This window comes from Onychomys torridus, chromosome 1 (assembly GCF_903995425.1).
Source record: "Onychomys torridus chromosome 1, mOncTor1.1, whole genome shotgun sequence".
Lineage (NCBI taxonomy): Eukaryota > Metazoa > Chordata > Mammalia > Rodentia > Cricetidae > Onychomys > Onychomys torridus.
Genome location: NC_050443.1, coordinates 141,364,884 through 141,386,839, shown reverse-complemented (window position 1 = coordinate 141,386,839; position 21,956 = coordinate 141,364,884). Strand labels below are relative to the sequence as shown.

Sequence of the window (21,956 nt, the reverse complement as noted above, 5' to 3'; positions counted from 1 at the left end):
GTGTGTGTGTGTGACAGGGTCTCATGTAGTCCAGATTGGCCTTGAACTTGATATGTAGCAGAGACTGACTCTGAATTCCTCATCCTGCTGCCTCTTCTCTCCAAGTGTTGGGATCACAGGTGTGCACCACCACTACTCCTGGCTCCAAATCAATTTTCTTAAAGACTTCATTATTTTAAAATATTCAGTGATCCAAATAGGAATCCAAAGTTTTATGGTCAAGATTTCTTTACCCCATTTTCAATCTAGATTCTAATCTAGAAACTTAGATTCTAGAAAATGCTACACTGTGTAATACACACTGGCTTGGAATCACACATCTATTCAGATTGTATTTGGTGGCAATAGCTTCGTGTCGGAGAAACCAGAGTGAAAGATGTCAAACAGTGGGTGCTTCACAGGAGGTGGCAGAGGGCAGGGGTGAGCCATTTCCACAGTTCTTGTTCAATGTAAGGAAAGAATAAAATGACAGAGATTTTCTGAAAATTATAATTTCAACAGTAGGTCCAATAGTACAATGAGCTTTTCCCAGTGAGACTTCTTGGATATTAAAAAATAATCTTGGTCATACCTTCAGGTGTCAGGAAGTCAAAGCCTCTTAAGAAATCTCTCTGTGTCTGTTTATTACTGTATATAAACATCTGTCTGTGTATATGGATGTATATGTAAGCAGCATAAACTATAGAACTCTGTATATGGTATATCTGCTTTCTATTTTGGTCTACTGTATCTATTTTATAGAACATATTCATGGCCTGCCTGCAACTGATGGCTATGGGTTGATGTCAAGCCCCTAGTCAAGTCTAAGGTGATTTATGGTTTTAAAACGTCCTTAAAAAGTACTTTGGAGCCTTTAGTCCCAGCACTCGGGAGGCAGAGGCAGGCAGATCTCTGTGAGTTCAAGGCCAGCCTGGTCTACAAATCAAGCTGTTATACAGAGAAACCCTGTCTCAAAAGCAAAACAAAACAAAAGTACTTTGGAACATTTCCATAAAAAATATACCAGCCCTTGAAAAATTCCAATTAAATTTATGCTGAGCCCAGATTAGATGGCTAAATTCTAGGTATGAAAATATCCACATAGAACCATGTGTTCAAATACAAAACGGTCACGTGATGAGTGGTATGGAAGTTTGGCAGTTACATCTTGGAGGTGTTTGGAGGACATAGCGGAGACATGCAGATGATGAAGGCCACACAGCAGTATCACACACTATGAATGGTAAGACTATAACAATATCCCACGTGGCAACTTAATGGTAGTTCTTCCCACTGTTTTTTCTTAAAGTTCAATATTACATATTTGATGAGTGAATTCATTGATGACAGGTGAGATACAAAATAACTTAAAAATAGAAAATGATCTAATTACATTCATCCTGAGCTTGCTTGACTATATACTTGATTTCCCATGGTATATTATAAATCATATGACTTTCTGTCAGCGTCAATTCTTCTTTCATTTCGATTGCAAGACAAAAAGAAAAAAAAAAAGGCATTTCTGTTCCCTTATTTTCTTCTAAAGAGATAAACAGTTGTGGCACCAGAAGTGAATATATAAGAGACAGGTGAACTGTATATATGACTGTTACCTTGTTTTTCTTTATAATGACCAATTACAGAAGTGTTGGCATGAGAAGGATGTGGGACGTTAGGTAGAACTGCTTGCTGCCGGTTTATACTGAGTAAAAAGGATGTTCTTCATCAGTCACCAGTGATGGAACCAATGTGAAAAGAAAACAGAATTGAAGTTTAGAATATCTCATCTTGTATGCTGGCTCCTTTATCTCATTTTGCAATTTAGCCCCTGTTGCCTCAACTCTCGATAACAGGGCAGAAGTCCCATGATGCCTGCTGGCATGGAGAACGTTTGAGCCCATCAGAGCTCATGGCTGTCTGTGGTGCCTGGTGACACACATTCATCTCTAACCCCTTTCTGTTCTCTTTCCCCCTCCCTTCCCAACAAGTGTGAACATGCCTTAACACCCCGTGTTTGGCACTGGGGCCAGATGGAATGCTTGCTTTACCGGTGGCCCAGAGGTCACCTTTGAGTTAACATCTCCCAAGGCATTGTTTTGCTCAGCTAAGAGTAAAGCAGATATAACTCAAGGAAGGGGGAACAAGGTGGACATGGGGAGGATTTTAGTGCTGGATTCTCGAGCCTCCTGCAACACATGGTAAGAAGGTTTAGTTGTGCTTGCTTTCAAAGCTGTGAAAAGCCGATGTTCTAGACAGTCTCCTCATGGAGAGGCTATCCCCTCGGCCCTCTGGCTTGGAGGACTTACTTCTCTGGAAGGGATTTCGTAGGCTTGAGGTGTTCCTCTGTCTATCAAGCTTGTCACTGATGGAGAAGCTCTTCCTGGTATGTGCATATGGCACGCTTGGCTCCTCTGCCGAGTAGCTGTTGGCACGCTCTATCTTGGGAACTGTGATGTTGTTGGATAGGGTTCTGTCTGCATTTTCAGTCTCCTGAGAGGAGATCGGATTGGCAGCTCTCCGGCCTCTGGCCTCATTCTCCTCACTGTCAGAGCTAGGATGGCTCAGCTCTGCTTCTCGCTCAGGGTGGCAACAAGATAAGTCTTCTACTTTGTCTCCGAGACCTCCAGGGAAGGTGGCTCTGTCGGTAATTGCTTGAGGAGCATTGACACATCTTGTGTCGATACAGTCCGTAATACTTGTGTATTCTGCTGTTTTCACGGGCACCCCAAAGCTGGCGTAGTAACTCCTTGAAGGAGAAAACATAAAGCTATGGGATTTTACAATGGGGGCCTCTTCCAGAAGAAAGGGTGTGGTTGCTAGGTAGCGGCTACTCTTGGACCGCTCGATGGTATGGTACATTGGAGGGTCTGTGTCCCAGGGGTTTTGGCATTCTGGGAGGTGGGTATAGTCTGAAGAAAAAGATCTAGTGTCCATGGAGGTGAGGTCTTCAAAATCAATGCTCCTGCTTGGAGGTCGGTCTGTAGGTGCAAGGGTTGCATAGGCACTACTTGAAGGGACTGTGGAAGGTGCTAGAGCTGAAAAGCTTGGCTCTCCCAGCCCAAGGATGTTCATGGAATTGTCCAGAGGGTCTATATCACAGTGGAGCTCATCCATGGCAGAGACATAGATGTCTATGCATGACGATGGTCTTCTGGAGTCAGGAACAATGGCCAAGGTGTTTGCAGGGGCTGCAGGAGCTTTGGGTTCTTTTGCTACTGAGTGGGAGCTAGTAGCTCGGTGTAAGCTCAGGGACCTTTCTTTGAAAATGCTTTCCAACTTTTCTATACCACCTTTGTCTTTCACATTGACTGAATAGAAAGAATGGCTTCGCATACGGGGCATTAAGGTTGGAGAAGTTGGGGACATGGTCTCCTCACCTGCAGGGTCTATACTCTCTTGAAGTTTGAAGGTGTTCCCTTCCTGGCTGTTGAAGCTGCTCTGGCGGACGATGTAGGCTGCATCCGTGCAGTCTGAAGAGGTCCTTGAGCGGATCTTGTTGGACTCTGCCCGCTCCAGACCTGTCAGGCGCTCCAGGGCTGTGGCCATGCGCCCGATGAGGTCCTCCAGCTGTGCCAGCCGGATGTCCACAGTCTGGAGTGAAGCCTTCATGGAGTGTTCTCTCTCATTAACTTCCTCCAGCCTCATGGACATGTTTTCTACCCTGTACCAAGAAGCAGAGAGTAAGAGTCACTTAGGTCAGTGTCCTCTGCTGGGGGAGTTAGAGGATAAGGCTAGAAGATGGCAAAACTATACTCTTCTCCAAGACGGAATCAGTAAAGGGAGGGGCTGAAGGGGAGAGAGGATCACAGAATCTGACTACTTTTGTGCTGGAAGACATTTTGGAAATGATCTAATCCAGTGGTTTTCTTTAGTTTTAGTAATGATTTTTAAAAGGAGCCTCTCTGTGTTGCACAGACTGGACTTATGCCCTGTGATGCTCCTACCTCAGCCTCCTGAACAGCTGGGATGGCAGGCAAGCTCCATCACACCTGCCATCATTCAGAGGGTTTTAGCTTCCAGTTTAGCATACCCTAGGTGCTGCTTCCTAGTAGTATTTTAGTGCTCAAAGAGTAATAAAGGGCAGAATAGTTATTCTCCTGCTGTTCTTTGTGGAGCCCAGTGTATAGAGGGTTGATATCTGAAGGGGATAATGGTGCTGTTTGGCATGACTATATGTGATCACCTAAGGGCTGAGAAATGCCTGTGTGCCATAATCTGGATGGTGGGGCCTCTTTGTCTACTGCCCTTCAGGCTTAGGGTCCTACACCACAGAGAAAAGGAGCAAGTGAGAGTCAGAAGGACCAGGAATCCAGAGAGAGTGAAAAGATGCTGGGGTCCAGGAGGAAGAGACTCTTCAGGTACACTAGGAAAGTTCTGATGGGAACCCTAAAAGCAGAACATCACAGACTAAGAAAATAGAGCTAGAGCTGGAAGCTAGCTACAAAGGGACTGAAGAAAATATATACATACACACACACACACACACATATATATATATACATTCAGGGTCTCATATACATACATACATACATACATACGTACATACATACATACATACATACATGCATACATGCAGGGTCTTTCTCAGTAGCCCTGGCTATTTTGGAACTTTGCTGTGCAGATCAGGCTGACCTTGAACTCACAAATATCTGCTTGTTTCTGCCTCCTGAGTGCTGAGACTAAAAACATGCCATACCTTACCTGGCTCAAAAGCTATTTTTACCAATTCTTACCACTTCTCTGCACTCCTATGCAGTTGGTATGTTAAATCTTGTAGAAAACAGGAAGGGCCAGTGTTAATCCATTTTCACTCATTATTCTGAGTGTGATTAACCATCTAACCACCCAATAGCCTAATGATGAGGACATGGACCTAACTGCAAGAAGCTTAAAATCTAAAAAGGACCCAGAGTCAAATTTACTCTGTTCATTCTATAACTAGACAGCTTCCTTTAAACTTACTCTTTTTTTTTTTTTCTTGAAAAGTTTGGGACCAATGAGATGGCTCAACAAAAAGAGGCACTTGCCACCAAGTCTGCTGATCTGCGTTTTCTCCCTGGATGCACATGGTAGAAGAGAGAACCTGCTCCTGCAAGCTGTCCTCTGACCTCCACATACGCATGCACACACAGAGCCCACCAAGAATTTTCAGTCATGATTACGGTCACTCAGTGCTGATTATGGTCGGATAGCTTAAGCAACAGAATGCAGACACGGGCGATAAGAATTTATGAATCAATAGGAATCCCCAAGGAGATAGACACATACAGCAACTTAGTTAAAGAAAGAAGGTCATTGTGTAAATCACCATGTTATATGGAAAGAAACGTATCTTTAACTTTCCATTCCTCACAACTCCAGATGGAGAGTGGTTCATTTCAGATTAACTCAGAAGACGATGACAACAGGGTCCAGGGAAGATGAGAGGTGGCACATGCTCACAAAAAGGGAATAAGCTCTTAGTTCTTCTGATTTCAAACCCCTGCACCCAGGTTGTGTAACACGAAGGTGCAGTTACATAATGTTCTCTCTGTTATATGGACTGCGTACAGTCAGTAGTGAAATGCAACGGGAAGCAGCAGTCTTTCTTCCCAGCTCTCTCTGTCCCTGTTAAGAGGCTGTGGATAAGGCAGGTGAAATGAGCTGCCACTCCACTCAGAATGGACAAATCCTGGAGGGTGCCGAGGCAGCCAATATGGATGGCCTGGTCTCTTTTTGGGCCCCAATGCACTGTGAGGCATTTCTGTTGTGCTTACATACCATTCCATTGTTAGAAGAGGCTAGTTTTTTATTTTCTTAGAAATGCCAAAAACCTAACAATAACCACAGTAAAACTCCCAAACAGAAGCAGAATAAGGACTGGGCTTGTAGTCCTGGGTTTGTTCGGGAGGCCATGCTGGTTCTTAAGGTCTGTTCTTCCTATTGCCCCTGAACCAGGAGGGCAGGCTTCTGCTTTGTTCTGCATTCCTGGTACCTGCTCACTTCACTTACACCCTGAGAAGCCACGTTAGCAGGTCAGAGGATGGAGTAGTCCTACAGGGTTTGCTGACATGGAGTGAGAGACTCTGGTTCCTTCCTGGGTTTTCCAGAAGGAGTTGTTGACATGGTCATGGTATCTCCATGTGTGCTGGCATCTGGCCCTCTTCACCCTGGTTCCTCAGAGAGGCAAAGCCTTTCCCGTCCTGCCTTTCTTGCCTCCTAGGCCTATGGATTTTCTGAATTCAAAAAGCATTTCAAAGGCCCAAAGACATATGCTGAGGAAATGTGTCTCAGCTATGGTAATATTCCCACATGGCACAATTTTCTGGAAGCACACGGCTGTAAGTCCATTCATAAACAGCTTTCCAAGGCCTCAGAATGAGAGAGAACTTTGGAATTTCAGCTCCTTCCTCTGTTTGCCAGAGATGTACTTTACAGCATATCATAAATCTCTCTATTTTGTAGTGGCAGATGTGTGTAAAATCTGTGCACAGCTTTAAATCTTATTAATATTGGCTTGGTACCTATGGATACAACCACTCATTGGCATATGTGATTATACCTATGTATGTAGTCTGCATTCTTTAAAGAAAGAGCAAGGGACAAAAAAAAATGCAATTTATGTGATTTCTACATAGTTAATAAAGAATCTTTGATGTGGGTACACAAAGTGGCATTTCATGAAAATTAGAAATGAGTCTTTTAAGTCTTTGAAGTCCCATTCACACTGACTGCAGTTACCCATCTATTATGTCTTCTATACTAATTACCATTTGCTTTCTCTTTAGAGAAAACAAACAGTTAAAGTGTGGTCACACCAGTTCTTTGTGACACTCTCTGAGTGTTCTTTTGGAAGCTCGTTCCAAATGCTGGGTTATGAATATACAAGCTTGGAATGGTGGTTTTATTAGTCAATAGTAACATAAGAGCCACAAAACAAAAGCATTTGTGTAGATCTAGAACTGTTAGATATCAAAGATTCTGTCATGAGTGTGTGTGTGTGTGTGTGTGTGTGTGTGTGTGTGTGTGTGTGTGTATTTGTGCTGTACCTTATTGGGGCAGGGTCTCTCTGTGAACCTGGAGCTTGCATTTTTTAAGTTAAGCAAGCCATAGTGATCCTACTGTCTCTACCCCTGACAGCACCATGGTTACAGTGTGCATGGGGCCATGCCTGTCTTGGGATGTGGGTGTTGCCACTCGAGCCCAGGATGTTTGTTCAGGAGATTTTTCATATAGATCTCTTGGCTCTCAAAGCCATCTGGTAAGTGATAAATGAATCTGGATAGAAAATTTTGTATTTACTTCTTTGTTTTTAATCTTGTTCTATAAAAAGAAAACAACAAAAATAATTCTTGGAAAAATACCAATCATTATTCCTGTTGATTGACAGAACCCTTGCTCTTGCTTATTTAGAAGGCATGGAACACCCACATAGGCCAAGCATGGGGCTATTCTCATCTGAATAAGTGTACTCAATAGTCCATTGTACAAAACATGAACCTGTTGAAGAGCCTCAGTTGGAGCTGGGTCTTCCTTGCTTTATGTCTGGGATGGAACTTTCCAGTTTCTGGGTTCAAGCCAGATCTATCCTAGACTCACCAATGCCCCCTGTCCAGGTGGAAGTTTTCACTGTCTCGTGGAAAAGCCCAGGATCTTTAAGTCTAGGACTTGGATCTATGGAATGAGCAGGCAACAAACTGCTCTTTCAGAAGGTCCATGTTTTCTTGGGCAGTAAAGGTAAGTATAAGAGGTCTGCGTTTTGGAGATGTGTGAACAAATTCATCATGGATAGTGGTGGGAAGCATCTGTGTGAGGCGGAGCCCAGGGACACACCTTTCTGATGTCACCCGTATCCTCTCGTCGTTGGATGAGTTGAAGCGATCATCCTTCTCTCTGAAATATTCCTCTATGCATTGCTCTTCAAAATCATGTACTTTCTTGAGCTCATCATCAGTTATGAAGAGTTCTAGGGAGGAGAAAAGAGCCGTGAGACAGAGCAGGGAACACAATGACATCTGGTCTGTGGCCTAGTGACAGTTTTAAAGAAATGCAGGCTGGGAAAGTCTACCAGATTCTATTGTGAGTTCCAGACAGAATCCAAATCTAATTAGGCCTCTTGAAACGCAGGCTCCTTCCTGAGCCGCAGAGTCGTTGTGGTCTCTGGAAGCCACCTGGGTATACCTGGCTACCACAGGAGCTGGGCTTAATTAAGGAAGCAGTGGGTTGAAGAACATACGGAAAACAAGGGAAAGAGAGCAACTGGGAGCATGGATGCTTCTTGAAGGCTCCAATAACCTTTGTGCAACCCAATCTCTCTCTCTCTCTCTCTCTCTCTCTCTCTCTCTCTCTCTCTCTCTTCTCTTCTACTACAGAGGCTGGAAAGCCGAATACACTTATGTCTAGTCACCCTTGAAATTATTAGCAAGACTCAGTTTTGACAAAGAAACAAAAGAAGTCTACTGCAGGGAGGGAGGGTATGTTGGAAAGAGATTTTGCTCCTTAATTAAAAAAACAAAAACAAAAACAAACCAACCAACAAAACCAAAACCAAAACCAGACATGGTTGCTCTTTTTATACTTCCTTTGTTTTTCCTAACTTCAACAGAAACGTTTGACGACTGGAGGCTCTGCAACTATTCTGCGACCTTGAAAACAAAATCACACAAAAGGAAAGCTGAGCCGAAAACTAGGAGTTTGGGTCTTTTGGGGTCTTTGTCCTCAGTGAGCCATGGCTGAGTTTTGGATCATCTCCTTACTCGGTTATGTAAGAAAAAGAAGCCTTCCTTATTTGTGCTGTTGTTACTCTGGTTTTCTAACAGAAGGTAAACGTCTCCATCAATGCTGCCCCAACAGAAGAAGTCTCGGGGAACTGTGAACCATTAAATGGTTTCTGGAACAGGGTTAGGGCAAGAGAGTTGCTGTGGTCATTTCTCAAATCAGGAAGTCTTTCTCATCCTTGCCCTTGAAATGCAGCTGAGATAGGCTCAAACACCAGGGGGGCTGAATTTCAGCTCTGTGGGCCCTTGTTGCCCTCCATCCTTCTTGCTTGCCTAGAAACATCAGTTAGAACTTGCCAGGGTTGTAAAATATGGCTGGAAAAGCTGTTGGGACTGTGGAAAATACCAGAAGTCAGGGTGTACTTCTCAAAAATGGCAGGCTCCTAAGGTGAGGGACAGCTATGCCAGGCAGGGACACCTGAGATGTGGTCAGGAAACCACACAGAGTCATGAACATCAGGGTCAAGAAGGAGAGAGGCCATGTATAGACCCCAACGTCTAATACCCATGCTACCCTCGACTAGGGATGTTTCTAAAATCCAAAGGAGTAGACCCAGTACTTACTTGGCACCTTTCAAGTGCCTTATTTGATCTCTCTCTCTCTCTCTCTCTCTCTCTCTCTCTCTTTCTCTTATCTATCTATCTATCTCTATCTCTATCCCCCCCCCCCCATCTCTCTCTGTGTTTTACAGACACGGCTGCTGTCTTAGTGCCTGGCATTTATGTGCATGCTCTGGATCCAGATTCAGGGTCTCATGCTTAAATAAAAAGCACTTTACTGATGGAGCCAAACCCCAAGCCCTGTGCTGCTCTTTTTTAACAAAATAAAATATTCTTTAAAAAAGACTATTACCATGTCAGATTTTACCATCTAACTCTAAAGTTTACTCTTTCTGAGTCTCTGCAAGAACTTGGCAGTGTTCTGGGATCTTTTAATGACAGCTACAGACTGATGGGAGAGAACTTCATTCTTCCCTGATCGGTAGACACATGCAGGGCCTGCCTCTCTGCTCTTCACTCCTCTCACCCTGTCACGTTTTCAAGATCTTCCTTCTGGGAAGGAGTGCTCGGAGAAGTCTGTCACCTGCTCCTTCCTGCTACCTGTCCAGAGACCTGGTGATATACCCAACACTACTCTGGCTGAAAATAAGGAAACCATGTACATGGCTGGAACCTGCCTTTATTTTCAGAACTTGGGAGGATATAGTGAATTGCTATAAGTATGGTGCCAGCCTGATTTATACAGTGAGTTGCATGGTAGCTAGGGCTGTGTAGTGAGACCATGTCTCACAAAAGAACCCACAAAAACAAATCACATATATTCTAAAGTTTGGTGGGGCTTCTCAATATCCTTGAACCTATGAACTGGGCTCTGAAGCAGAAATAGGTCTCTGGACTGCCCCAGCTGAGTTTGAACAAGAAATATCCCCCTCAGGTTCATGTGTTTGAATAGCTGGTCCCGAGAGGGTGTATAATATTTTAGGGTCTATGAGGGCTTTCTCAGTTATTTTGGATGTGTCTTTAAGGTTCACAGCCTGGCTAGAGTGCCTATTGAGGTTTTTCTGCTTTCCCATCTCCCAAGGCATGAAGGGCTGCATATCCCTCATACTCCTGCCTCTATCTATATCCATCACTGCCAGACCTTCCTTCCCATAATACACCAGGTATCTCCAGATTATGGAATATGAAAAGTATCTCTCCTTTAAGTTTTTTTTCTTAGGCATTTGGTCACAAAGACGATAAAAATAACTGCTTCAGCTCCCTGTCATGTACTGTATTTCCAGCCATCTTGTGCTCTCTAGCTAAGCAAAGGTTTCTACCATAGATGCTCATGCTTTATGGAAATTGACTTGGAGCCCTGAGTTGACCCCCAGTGCAATATTCTTTATTATTAATTAATTGATTAATTAATTAATTGTACATTCTGACTGGAGTTTCCCCTCCCTCCTTCCCTTCCATTCCCATCCCCCAGTGCACTATTCTTACAGCATGCCTTGCCTAGGATTTGACCATACTGGCATGATTTGAGTACAAAATATCAGGCACCCCAGCTTTCTGTTGGCCTAGACTTGTATTTTGGAGGGGAATGGTAATGGAATTGCCAGGTCTTTCCAATGTCTGACTTGAATGTCTAGAAAGAACTTGGGCATTGCTTTGTTAGGGAGATCACTAAGAGCTTTAGGCCTAGGGAATTAGTTGACTAAGGGGCTCTGGTTTTAAACCATGGGTTTATTGGTATCCCATGGATGGAGATAGGCCCCTATCCTCCCAGAGGCTCTTGCTTGTGGATTTAATGTAGATGTAGACTTGACACATTTGGAAAAAGTACAGTAAATTGTCTTTAAGTCATTGCATTTCGGTGGCTCCTGAGAGCTGGTGCCCAGGGGCATTTAGGAGCTTGCAGGAGCCACTGGTACTTAATATGCAGAGATGGATACATTAATTCTCCTGCATATGTGTCACACATTCTTACACAGTGAGGAACTCTTCTAGCCCAGTGCTATCCAAACTTCCCTTCAGAAACACCAGGCTAGAAGGTGGGTGGTGGGTGGTGGGTGATGGAGTCCTTTGAAAACAAGGCTCACTCTCCAGAAAATCATATAGGTACAATGCTGAAGGCTTAGAAAACACTTCAGATCTGTCTGTAATAGTAATAGTCCCAGAATTGAGCATTGAAGAATAAAACTCTGGCCTTACTGTTTAAAATGATATCTACTATGGCACTTGGGGCATATTAATGTGGCTGCTTTGTGGTGGGATCTTTGGAAAGTAAGAAGTGTATGTTGGTGGCAAACTCACTCTGTTGGAGAGTGTTTTTTCTCTTAGTAAGAAGTGGTTAAGAATTCTGGCTTCAGCCTGTGCTATGCTGTCACCCTTTTGCCATGTATCTCATCAAGCAGGCCCCCTTCCCATTTCCCCAGATATGCAGGAGGCAGGAGGAATGAAGCTGGAGAACCAGGGAAGGCTTGGGTCCCCCTGACTGCCTATGGGAATTTCTGGGGGCTTCCAGCTGCAGGTGCTGGTGTGCTGCTCACTCAGTCCATAGTCTCTTTCATCCGGGTCACTCTCGTGTTTCCTCCATCGGCAGCACACATGTTGGAATATCATGGTCATGTGGCTGAAGATGATGAGTGGTGGGGGCAGAACTGGCCTCTCGTGGAAAGTCATGATGAGTTGGTACCTCTGAAATTTCCATACTTGGTTGGATATCGACTTTACCTCAAAAAATGTATTGCTGAAATAGACCAGAGAGTCACATGACAAAAAAATAAATCATTACTTTTTTGAAATATTGGCTCCCTCCATCCATGCTGCCCATCCATCCACCTGTATGCCTGAAGAAGTGGCCACTCACTTGAAGACAGCAATAAGGAGGTTGACCAGAAGGATGTTTGCTACCAAAAGGTAGCAGGCCATGATGGCTGGCACAATCCATGCTCCTGTCTTGCACGGGGGTAGCTGGATTGTCTTGCCATCCTCTCGGGTCTCATTCTGTCCACAGGGAGCTAGAGGAAGTGACAGTTAAAAAAAATGAGAAACCATGGCAATTTGATGAGAGAGAGAGAGAGAGAGAGAGAGAGAGAGAGAGAGAGAGAGAAATTTAAATGAGGTGTTTAAATGGAAGGAAAATACAGCCACCTCAAACAGCAAAAGTTTCAAAAAAGCAAAATAGGAAAATGAAAGCTTCATGAATATTCAAAGGGCCACCACTCTTGAGGAGAGGCGGTTCCACCTGTGTCCCCAATCTGTCATCAGATTGCAAGAGCTATCTAGAGCCACCTGCTTGGTCCCTCAGTCCCTTGGCCACTGGCTGGTGAAGGGGGCATTTGGTGTTCCTAAAATGCTTGGTGAGGGCTTTTGGAGGAGCCAGGGCCAGAATCCTACCTCCTGGCAAGTTACTTTCAAAATGTGCTGTAGAGGCCTCCAGGAGACAGCTTGGAGCCAAGCATGGCAGGCTATTGATTGGAAATTAACACCAGGGCAACTGTTAATTGCTGGGAGAAACAATCCTCCGCCTCAGCCAACGATTTGCTGTCTCAGTATAGAAGGAACAATATAGGGCAGCACCCTGGGAATCACCTAGAGAGCTTGTCACTTGGTGCCCCTGATGGATGAGGAAGAAGGATAATAGGGAATGTGGTAGCAGGGAGGGCCCACAGAGCCCATAGATAGCTACTTGTCTTTAAAAAAACAACCAACTACATTTTCATTCCAAGTATGTGCATTTCAGGGACAAGACATAAACCTAACTGTAGTTACTAAATGGCGAAGGCATGGGGGTGGGGAGGGTTGTTCGGGGAGATGTCGAGGTGGGAATGAGGAGGAAGGCGATGTGTGGGACTGGTGAGCAGAAGTAATGTGCTAATGAGGCCAGCTTGGAGTTTCCAGGTAAGTGGGGCAGGGGGAGTCCTCAATAATGCTTTATAGCCCTGTAGAGTGTGGCTTATAGAGCCTGTCTTTCTTACTGTACTACTTCTGGGAAGAAACACAGTGACCAAAGCACCTTATACACAAAAGCATTTTTTTTTGGGGGGGGCTTGCTTGCAGTTTCAGAGGGTGAGTCCATGACCATCATGGTGGGGAGCATGGCAACAGGCAGGCAGACATAGCCTGGAGCAGTAGCTAAGAGCTGACATCTGATTCACAGACAGCAGGCAGAGAAAAAGTGAGACTGGGCCTGGGGTGGGCTTTTGAAACCACAAAGCCCACCTCCAGTGACACATCTCCTCCAACAGGGCCACATCTCCTAATCCTTTCTAAACAGTCTACCAGCAGGGAATCGAATATTCCAATAATGAGCCTATGGGGTCGAGTCTCATTCAACCCACCATAGAGCCAGACTTGCTTGTTGGTACTAAGGGTAAGTGATGTACCTCTTCCTGTCCAGTTGCTTTACTTTGGCCTTTGAACAGGGTAACCTTATGTCTGTTAGCAATGGGTAAGAGCACCTCAGGAGGCCTCAGCAACTCCTGTAGGCTCCTGCTGAGGATCTGGCAGCAGGGTTGGCATGGGACTCTCCAAGGCTTGAGCAGTACAGCAAGGGGGCCCATTTTTCTCCAGAATTCCTTCAGCCAGGCTTGCACTCTGCAGGTTCTCAGGTCTGAATACCCAGGGGTTACCTGGCAGCTTGAAACACTACTAGCTCCCAGCTCTCACCCAAAATTGAACTAGAAGTCCCCTGGGGTCATAGGTATGACCTTCCTACAAAGGTTGAGTAACTGAGCTTTTAGTTAGGCTGGAAAAGTCACATGATTTTTTTTTTTTTTTTCTTTTTAAAATTAAAACACAACATTTGCAGCAGCTAGCAAGGGTTTTATTAGTAGTGGGCCACCAAGTTCCTGATTTTATGACTGGGGTAAGATGGCCAAAGCACTCCCTTTGGCTCTATATGCCAGATGATTGGATGTGGGAATGGGGTGTTTTCTAGAAGGCAGAATCTTGTTATTGACATTTGTAGTACTGACCACCCAAGACATCCCTGTAAGAAAGAGGGTCTTGGAAGAAAATTCACCAACAGGTGATGTCCAAATTCTGCAGGCAGCTCTCCAGGGCTATCTTTTCTCACTTCTCCCTGTGGGCACAACCTGGACCAAGTTTCTTGTAGTTCTTAGAAATCCAGTCTTCCTCTCACTTACTGATTTTGAGTCATATTGTTTCTGTCATTTCCATAAGACCTGTTGACAACTTGGTCCCACTCCCAAATTTCACCCAGGGTGTATCTGTTCTCTTTAGTGTGTTCCTAGCCTCCCACTTTCTACCCCTCCAGCCAGGATTGGGCTGGCCATTCCTTAGGCTCCTAACTCCCACTCCTCATCTCAGGGCTCTCACAGTGCTGTTACTGCCCAATTACTTGTCTGTACTGTACACAGATTTACAATGGGACCTTTCTCTTTAAGGTTACCCTCCTCTTGGCTCAACAATACACATAGCATGTTCATATTCTGTCCAAAATAGTCAGTGTTTGTTGACTGAGTAAAGAATTCTCTTGAGCATCTGTGCTTGAACTGCTGTAGTCCTCCTAGGTTGGTTCAGTCAGGCAATATCGATGCCAGGCCAGTCTGAGGAGCATCATCTAGATTCTACAGCAAGAAGTGCAGTGTAAATGAGTGAGATGTTCCTTGTGACAATGCTAATGATAATAAAAGTGAATCATTAAGAGGCAGCCTTTATTTGGTAATATCAGCCTAGAAGCTGTAAGCGTTATAAGGCAGTAGTTAGTACAAAGCATTGCTCCACAAGGGCTTCTAATGACACCCTTGCTCTGAAACTAGAAAGTTCAATAGCTCAAATACACAGATGTCTGCCGCTAATGGAGATGAACAGGGTGCCTCCTAGACCTGACAAGCAGCAGTTATTAGGAAGTTATTTTGATGGTCCTATGATACCAGCAAGTTGCTGGGAATACCCCCAAGCATATGCCCCAATACAGCACATGGATGGAGGTTGAGGGGTATGTGAGCTGGCTACCATCCCTGTATCTTCTTTCTTTTCTCACTTTGCACTTGGGCCCTTTTGCTCCCAATACTTCTGCAGTGTGAATTAGTCACTACCAGTTATCGAGTGGCGTGTTCTCATGACAGTCAGTAGAGTCCCTGTAGTAGATGTTTGTAGATTCTAGCTCTCCCATATCCACGGCTCTTTCCTTGAATACGAGCATCTTATTTACTCCTGTGGACTCACTTTGCTCTCCCCCACCGCTCATTTACAACAAAATGTAAGGCTACCAAGTAGAAAGGGCCTGGCTGAGAGGGACATCATAGAGAACAGAAATTAAGGACCAACTAAGACATGTAGGAAACCAGGCCTCTCCAGTTATGTGAACCATGAGAGTCTGTTTTTCCAAAGCCAGTTTTAATTGGGTCATTATCACTTGCAATGAAGACTCATGATAGGAAGTAGGCATGGTGGTGCATAACTAATCCTAGCACTAGGGAGGCTGACACAGGAGGAGACTTGTGCACTAGAGCCTCCCAGATACAGTAAAACATTGGTGGAGGTGGGGTGGGGGAGCTGCAGGGGGCACCGCTGATATAACTATCCTCCCTCCCTGTCCACAGTAAAACAAGGTGTTCATATTTAGAGCTTTGGACTAGTATAGAAGAGTGACAGTGATACCCAGTGACACAGCATCTGACCTGATGCTGAGGCTGAATCAGTGTCTACGTTTTAGGAGCCAAAGCAGAGATTCGACTGCTCTCCTCCTCCCCCAAAGGAAACCACTTAAAGGGTCTATTCCAATAAGGCTGAACTTTTATCCAACTGTGGCCTCAGAAACTGGCAATATGGATTATTGCAAAATCAGGGAGGTAGATACAAGTCTGAAGAGATGGCCAAATACTTGGACATGGCCACGAACCCTTAGAGCAAAGAACGTGAGCTCTAGGAGAGGCACCATAGGCAGGTGTGAGCACAGAGGCGGAATTTGGCTAAAGCTGTTGAATCTTTACAGTAATAGCCAAATTTGAAGGGGTCCCTGTGCTTTGACTATGTGGGTCACACTGACACATCACAGGGAAGAGACTGAAAGAGCCAGTTCCCGCTAATGATGCATTCATAGATAGAAATGGACAATTGGGCTTTGGAACACACTGATTGGCTAGTCGCAATCTGGCAAGAGTGTGTGGGCGATGGATGAGAAAAGCTACTCCCATATGTGGTGGAGCAGGATTCCAGTGGTTGGAACTGTCCCCTCCCCCCAAAACCTTTATAGTAACAAAGGGGGCTGAGCACAGAGCTTATGATAAGAATACTTAACTAGCATGAATAGGAACTTGGGTTCAATTCCCATCACTGAAATAGGTAGAACCTGATCTAAAATAAGGGTCAACAGCATCCTTCCTAGAATATAAGCCCTGAGATCAGAATTTTTGTCTCTCTTGGTCACCAAGCTGAAGAAAACAGTCTCCTGAGCACTACCTGACACATACAGGTGTGGAACAGAGAGATGCAGCTAAGCATGGTGATACTAGACACCTGGAACAGTGTCATACATTTCTCTAAGTGCACACTGATGTCCATTACCAGGTCAGAGGCTAAGTATCTGTTGTATTTACTCCTAGGTCTCATCAAGTGTTATCATAACCTGCTAGTATAAAAAGCTCTTGTGACAGAAAACAAAAACAAAAACAAAAAACCCAAAAAAACCTAACAGAGTAAAAAAATAGGGTTTTCCTCCCAAAGTCTTTGTCCAGAACAATAGACGATCTTATTCTGTATGCTGTTATATAACCCTCCAGAGCAAACCAGCCTTCCTACCTCATGGCAGACATTGCTAATTAATCCTTTTATTCTCTCTCTTTCAGCCAAGATGTTACTTTGGAATCCTTCTCTAGATAAAACTCTTGGAAGTATGGCAAATGAACTATAATTCACACAAGTCACAGGACCATCGTTAACCCTTTGTAAAATGGGAATGCAAGGGTTGGGATAAAAGATATTCCCTGTCTCTTTTAAGGCTCCCAATCAAGTCCCCCAATGTTTGGTTGACACTTAGACCTATATTCCAGCTGCCCAGGAACCTGAAGTGCCAGACTCAGACACTCTTCCTATTCTAGACATTTCTGATGTCTGACATGGACTTTCTCCCATACATCACAGGCCCTGAGGACTTGACCCTGCACCCTGCCAATTAAAAAGGGCAGCTTTAAAAGTGGATGATTCTTCAGAAAATATTAATCTCAGTTCTTTTTCCATCTGAGAAAGTCTAGACAGTAGACCAGAAGTAACCATCTTTGGAAGGGATGGTATGTGCCAGCCTCCACCAGACACTTTACATGGTTCTTCCTCCCAGCTCTATAAGAAATATGTTCTTCTTAGCCAGGTGTGGTGGTACACACCTGTCATACCAGTACTCAGGAGGTGGAGCAGGAGGATTAGGAGTTCATGGGCAGACTTGGCTATATCATAGGACCCTATCTCAAAAACTAGAAAGAGAAACAAAAATAGGAGTATCCTTGCTTTACAGTTGAGGGGCAAAATGTCTTTCTCAAGGTTGTACATTTAACAAGAGATAATGCTACAGACATTCTCTTTACCCAAAACCTGCTGCATTCCTGCTCCATTGATGGCAGTTTGAACTGATGATGTAACTACAAACGTAGGAGAAATGGGTACAACCTCTCTTTGATCTCTGACCTAGGTACATTCCTCTCTTTCTCATGTAGCCTAGCCAGTGTGCTAACATGAGTGGCCAACTACTGCATGCTTTAATGCAAGGTCTTGAGCCTGAGGTATGATCTTTCTAAAATTTTGATATGATAGAAGGTCAGACAGCTTCAAAACCTTTGTCAATGTCTCAGAAGAATTCAGGAAGAACAATGAAGCCACCCATACAAGCCGGGGTATCAGAGTGTCTTTTGTCAGTGCCTCTGAAGAGGGGACAACACAAAGATGAGGGGAGTCTCTTGATTACAGACAAACGAGGGAATTTATAGACACCTGGTCTTTTCCTTGTTCTTCCATATACATATATATATATATATATATATATATATATATATATATATATATATATGTTATAACTAGCCCAAACTGTTCATATGAATGGATAGCTGAATGGACTCTTTCAAGGTCCGAGTATAGAGGAGAGCAGGTTCATAAATAGGAGAAGGGACTGATATTTCCCAAGTTTAGATGCTTCCCCTTTGTTTTTCTCTCCTCCTATAATATTCAGGGAAAGAAAATGCTTACTAATTTAATACGCATACCACACTGTTCCCTCAAAATCAGAAATATTTAAGACTGACCAATGTTTGAAATGACTGACATTACTCTCAAAGATAAGATAAAACAAGGAGAGATATTTCTTTCTTTCTTTTCTTTCTTTCTTTCTTTTTTTTTTTTTTTTTTTTTTTCTTTTTTTTTTTTTTTGAGACAGAGTTTCTCTGTGTAGCTTTGGTGCCTGTCCTGGATCTCACTCTGTAGACCAGGTTGGCCTTGAATTTACAGAGATCCACCTGCCTCTGCCTCCCAAGTGCTGGGATTAAAGTCATGCGCCACCACTGCCCAGAGAGAACTATTTAAGGACTATCACTTCCTCTCTCAGCTGAAAAAAAAAAAAAAGCCTACAAGCTTAATCCCAAACCACAGACAATGGAATAAAGAGCCAAGTTGAATATCTGACTATTTTATTTTTTAAAAAAATGATTTAAAAAAAAAATCTGTTTTGAGAGCTGGTAATGTGACTCAGTGGGTAAAAGAGCCTGTAGCCAAGCCTGATGGTTTAAGTTCCATCCCTGGGTCCCACATGGTGGACGAAGAGAAGCAATTTTTGTGAGTTGTCCTCTGACCTCTATACATGCACCACGACATACCCATGCTCCTTGCAGGAAAATAAATAAATAATGTAATAAAAACAAAAAACAAAAATCCCATTTTGAAAAGACAAGAAGACAAAGAGGATTACTCTATTCATGTGGTAGTTTGAAATAAAATGGCCCCTGAAGGGAGTGGCACTATTAGGAGGTATGAATTTGTTGGAGTAGGGGTGGCCTTGTTGGAGGAAGTGTGTCACTGTGGAGGCGGGCTTTGAGGACTCCTTTGCTCAAGCTACACTAAGAGTAGCACATAGGCTGCTTCTGCTACCTGCAGATCAAGATACAGAACTCTCAGCTCCGTCTCCAGCACCATGTCTGCCTGCAGGCCATCTGACATGATGATAACAAACTAAACCTCTGAAACTGTAGGCCAGCCCCAGTTAAATGCTTTCCTTTGTGAGAGTTGCCATGATCACAGTGTGTCTTCACAGGTGTCTCTTCACAGCAACATAAACCCTAACTAAGACGATGAGTTTGGCTGAGCCCTGGAGTGCTGTGATCACAGTCCCAGCACTTGCTCTGAGGGCTAACTCCCGGAGAACTGCCCTTTGTTATCTTTCATAACATAATAGTCTTCGGGATGAAATAATTGAAGATGTCTCTCTTTGTACTGCTACCTCTTTCCAGAATGTTCCTTACTTAAAGGTCGTAGATTGTGGTAGATCTAGGTGGAAGCCAGGGACATTTTCTAGTGCTTATAGGGGATGACAGTGTCCCATGCAGTCAAGAACAGAAGTTACAAAGGAAAGAGTAAACCAGGTCAAACTGAATTCTGTACAAAGGCATCATCAATTAGTTTCTGTCTTACTCCTCCTTTCATGGCTGACTTCTTTTCCTAGTCCCTAACTCAGCTGCTAGAGATGATACTGACTTCTCATGACATGCACAACAACAGCCATGTTGAAACTGGCAGGATGCCTGAGTCCTGCATCTGTGAATGAAAGGAGTTAGACTATTGATTTTCCCCAGAGGGTGGCACCTCCACAGGTCAGGGAGTCCATGATGATTTTAGGGTATGAGAACAGAGCATTAAATAGCACTGAGTCAGAGGGTAAGAAAATGACCTTTCGAGACTCATTCAGTCCTTCCTGACTTCATCAGGAAGACATTGCCAGTTTGAGGATCATGCTTGCTTAACTTATCCCTCACTAACCCCCTTTCCAGTAAAGTTGAGACAGGCTTAAGCATCTGCCAAGACTTTCATAATAGTGTGGTGTTTTCCTTTTGTTTCTTTTATGGTTATCTTCTATTTACATCAAATCATAGTCATTTTCAACTTATGGCCACAATATAATTTTTTAAAGTAAATTGAGTTTTAAAAAGTGATTCAGCTGAAAAATTACAAAGAACAAAACAGAGGTTACAAAACAGAGAATATGGCTGATTAAATGTTGAGAAATACTAAATTAGATGATGTCCAAACTTCATCTGTTCCTAACATTGTATTGCTCCATGATTCTAAGAAAAGTCATGAGGTCCTTAAGCCTATACCACCTGGGTACCAGTAACACAGTCTTTAACTCTTTAAGGCCATCCTGGTAGGTAGTCACTGGCTATTAGCATAATTTTAGCTTTGAGCTGTTCATAATTTATTCCAATTTAATGACTTAGAAAGCAGGATTTCCCAAACTTAGGCATATTATAGGTATGTTGAGGGGTATTCTGGGGGTGGGGGAAGACGGAAGAGAATCCAATTCTTTCTAACATCTCACTGCTATGTTCTTGCTAGTTTACATATAAAGTGTCATTTATTTGCTGTTTTTCAAAAGAGCTTCAACATTCCAACGTTGGTAGTTTATTGTTTTATTTTAGGAATTCCTATCAGGATAGTTGCATCCTCGCCTCCCTAGGGAAGGCTGAAGATATATAAGAGTCTGTTGTTTGAGCCACTAAGTTAAGGTTATAACATAACAGGGTTATGATATGATTGCTTCAACAGCCCAGATTTCCTCCCTTTCCCTGTATCCACGCTCCTTTGCCAAGTGACTGTGGAGTTCATTGCATGTGTGGAATCTGTTTCCTTGCCCTTTGATTCTGAATTTGGCCATGATGGTGAATGGGATATTTGTCAATGCAACTTACGTAGAACTGCAAGACAGCCCTGTGTGTCTCTGTTCTTCTACCACAGCCATCACCATGGCAGCCATGCTTATGCCAGCCAGTCACAGGCCAAGACACGTGCACATGGAGCCTCTGCTCCTACATGCATCTGTTATCTGGGTTGATGCTGTTATGGATCAGCTGATAGTGCATCCCCTGGCAGCCAGGGCAAGAATAACCATTTAGTCAGTGCACAGGCTTGTGAACCCAGTAAGTACTGTGGGTTAAAGCCATGGAATTTGGGATGGTTTGCCTCTAACACAACTGAGTCTACATATATTTTCCCCTACTCATTGTGGCAAGTCCCCTGTTTACTTTTTTTCCTCTGATGAAAAGAAATTGAATTCTTTTTCCTCTTCCTCCACCCAGAACACCTCCAATATACCCACAACATACCTAGGTTTGGGACATCATGCTTTCTAAATTATTAGAATTGTGAATGGATTTCTGAATAGCTCACAGCTAAAACTGTGCAAATAGGTGACTATAAACCAGGATGGCCCTAAAGAGTTAAAGACTGTGTCACTGGTACCCAGGTGGGGCAGGCTTAAGGACCTTCCACCTCCAATTCAGGTCATAACTGACTGGAACACATCCTATCGATGCCCAGTGACCAGTGGCTGGTCAGACTTTGTCTTCAGAAGTCAATTTGCAGTGCAGAGATTTTAGCTAGACAATGGCAGACACTTAATTGAAAAGACAGGTAGAAGCAGGCCATATTGGTCCCAAAAGAGTGACGCAAGATATCTAAATAAAGGAGGGGAGGAGAGAAGGGATGAAAGAGAGAGAGCCAGGGAGGATGAGA

General features: G+C 43.7%; 1 protein-coding gene across 42 annotated transcripts in view; it reads right to left on the bottom strand.

The window, feature by feature from the left end:
• Nucleotides 1–926: 926 nt before the first annotated feature.
• Trpm3 (transient receptor potential cation channel subfamily M member 3) overlaps nt 927–21,956 on the bottom strand; it is an 819,880-nt gene continuing 798,850 nt past the window's right edge. For 33 of the 42 annotated variants that reach the window (XM_036207600.1, XM_036207631.1, XM_036207662.1 and 30 more), the window contains 4 exons: nt 12,091–12,241; nt 11,771–11,970; nt 7,792–7,924; nt 927–3,640 (listed from right to left, as the gene is read on the bottom strand). In XM_036207600.1, the coding sequence (XP_036063493.1) occupies nt 2,188–3,640; nt 7,792–7,924; nt 11,771–11,970; nt 12,091–12,241 (1,937 nt within the window). In that variant the 3' untranslated portion in view covers nt 927–2,187. The remainder of the gene's footprint in view (nt 3,641–7,791; nt 7,925–11,770; nt 11,971–12,090; nt 12,242–21,956) is intronic. The other 9 variants (XM_036207795.1, XM_036207813.1, XM_036207770.1 and 6 more) reach the window with 1 other exon arrangement.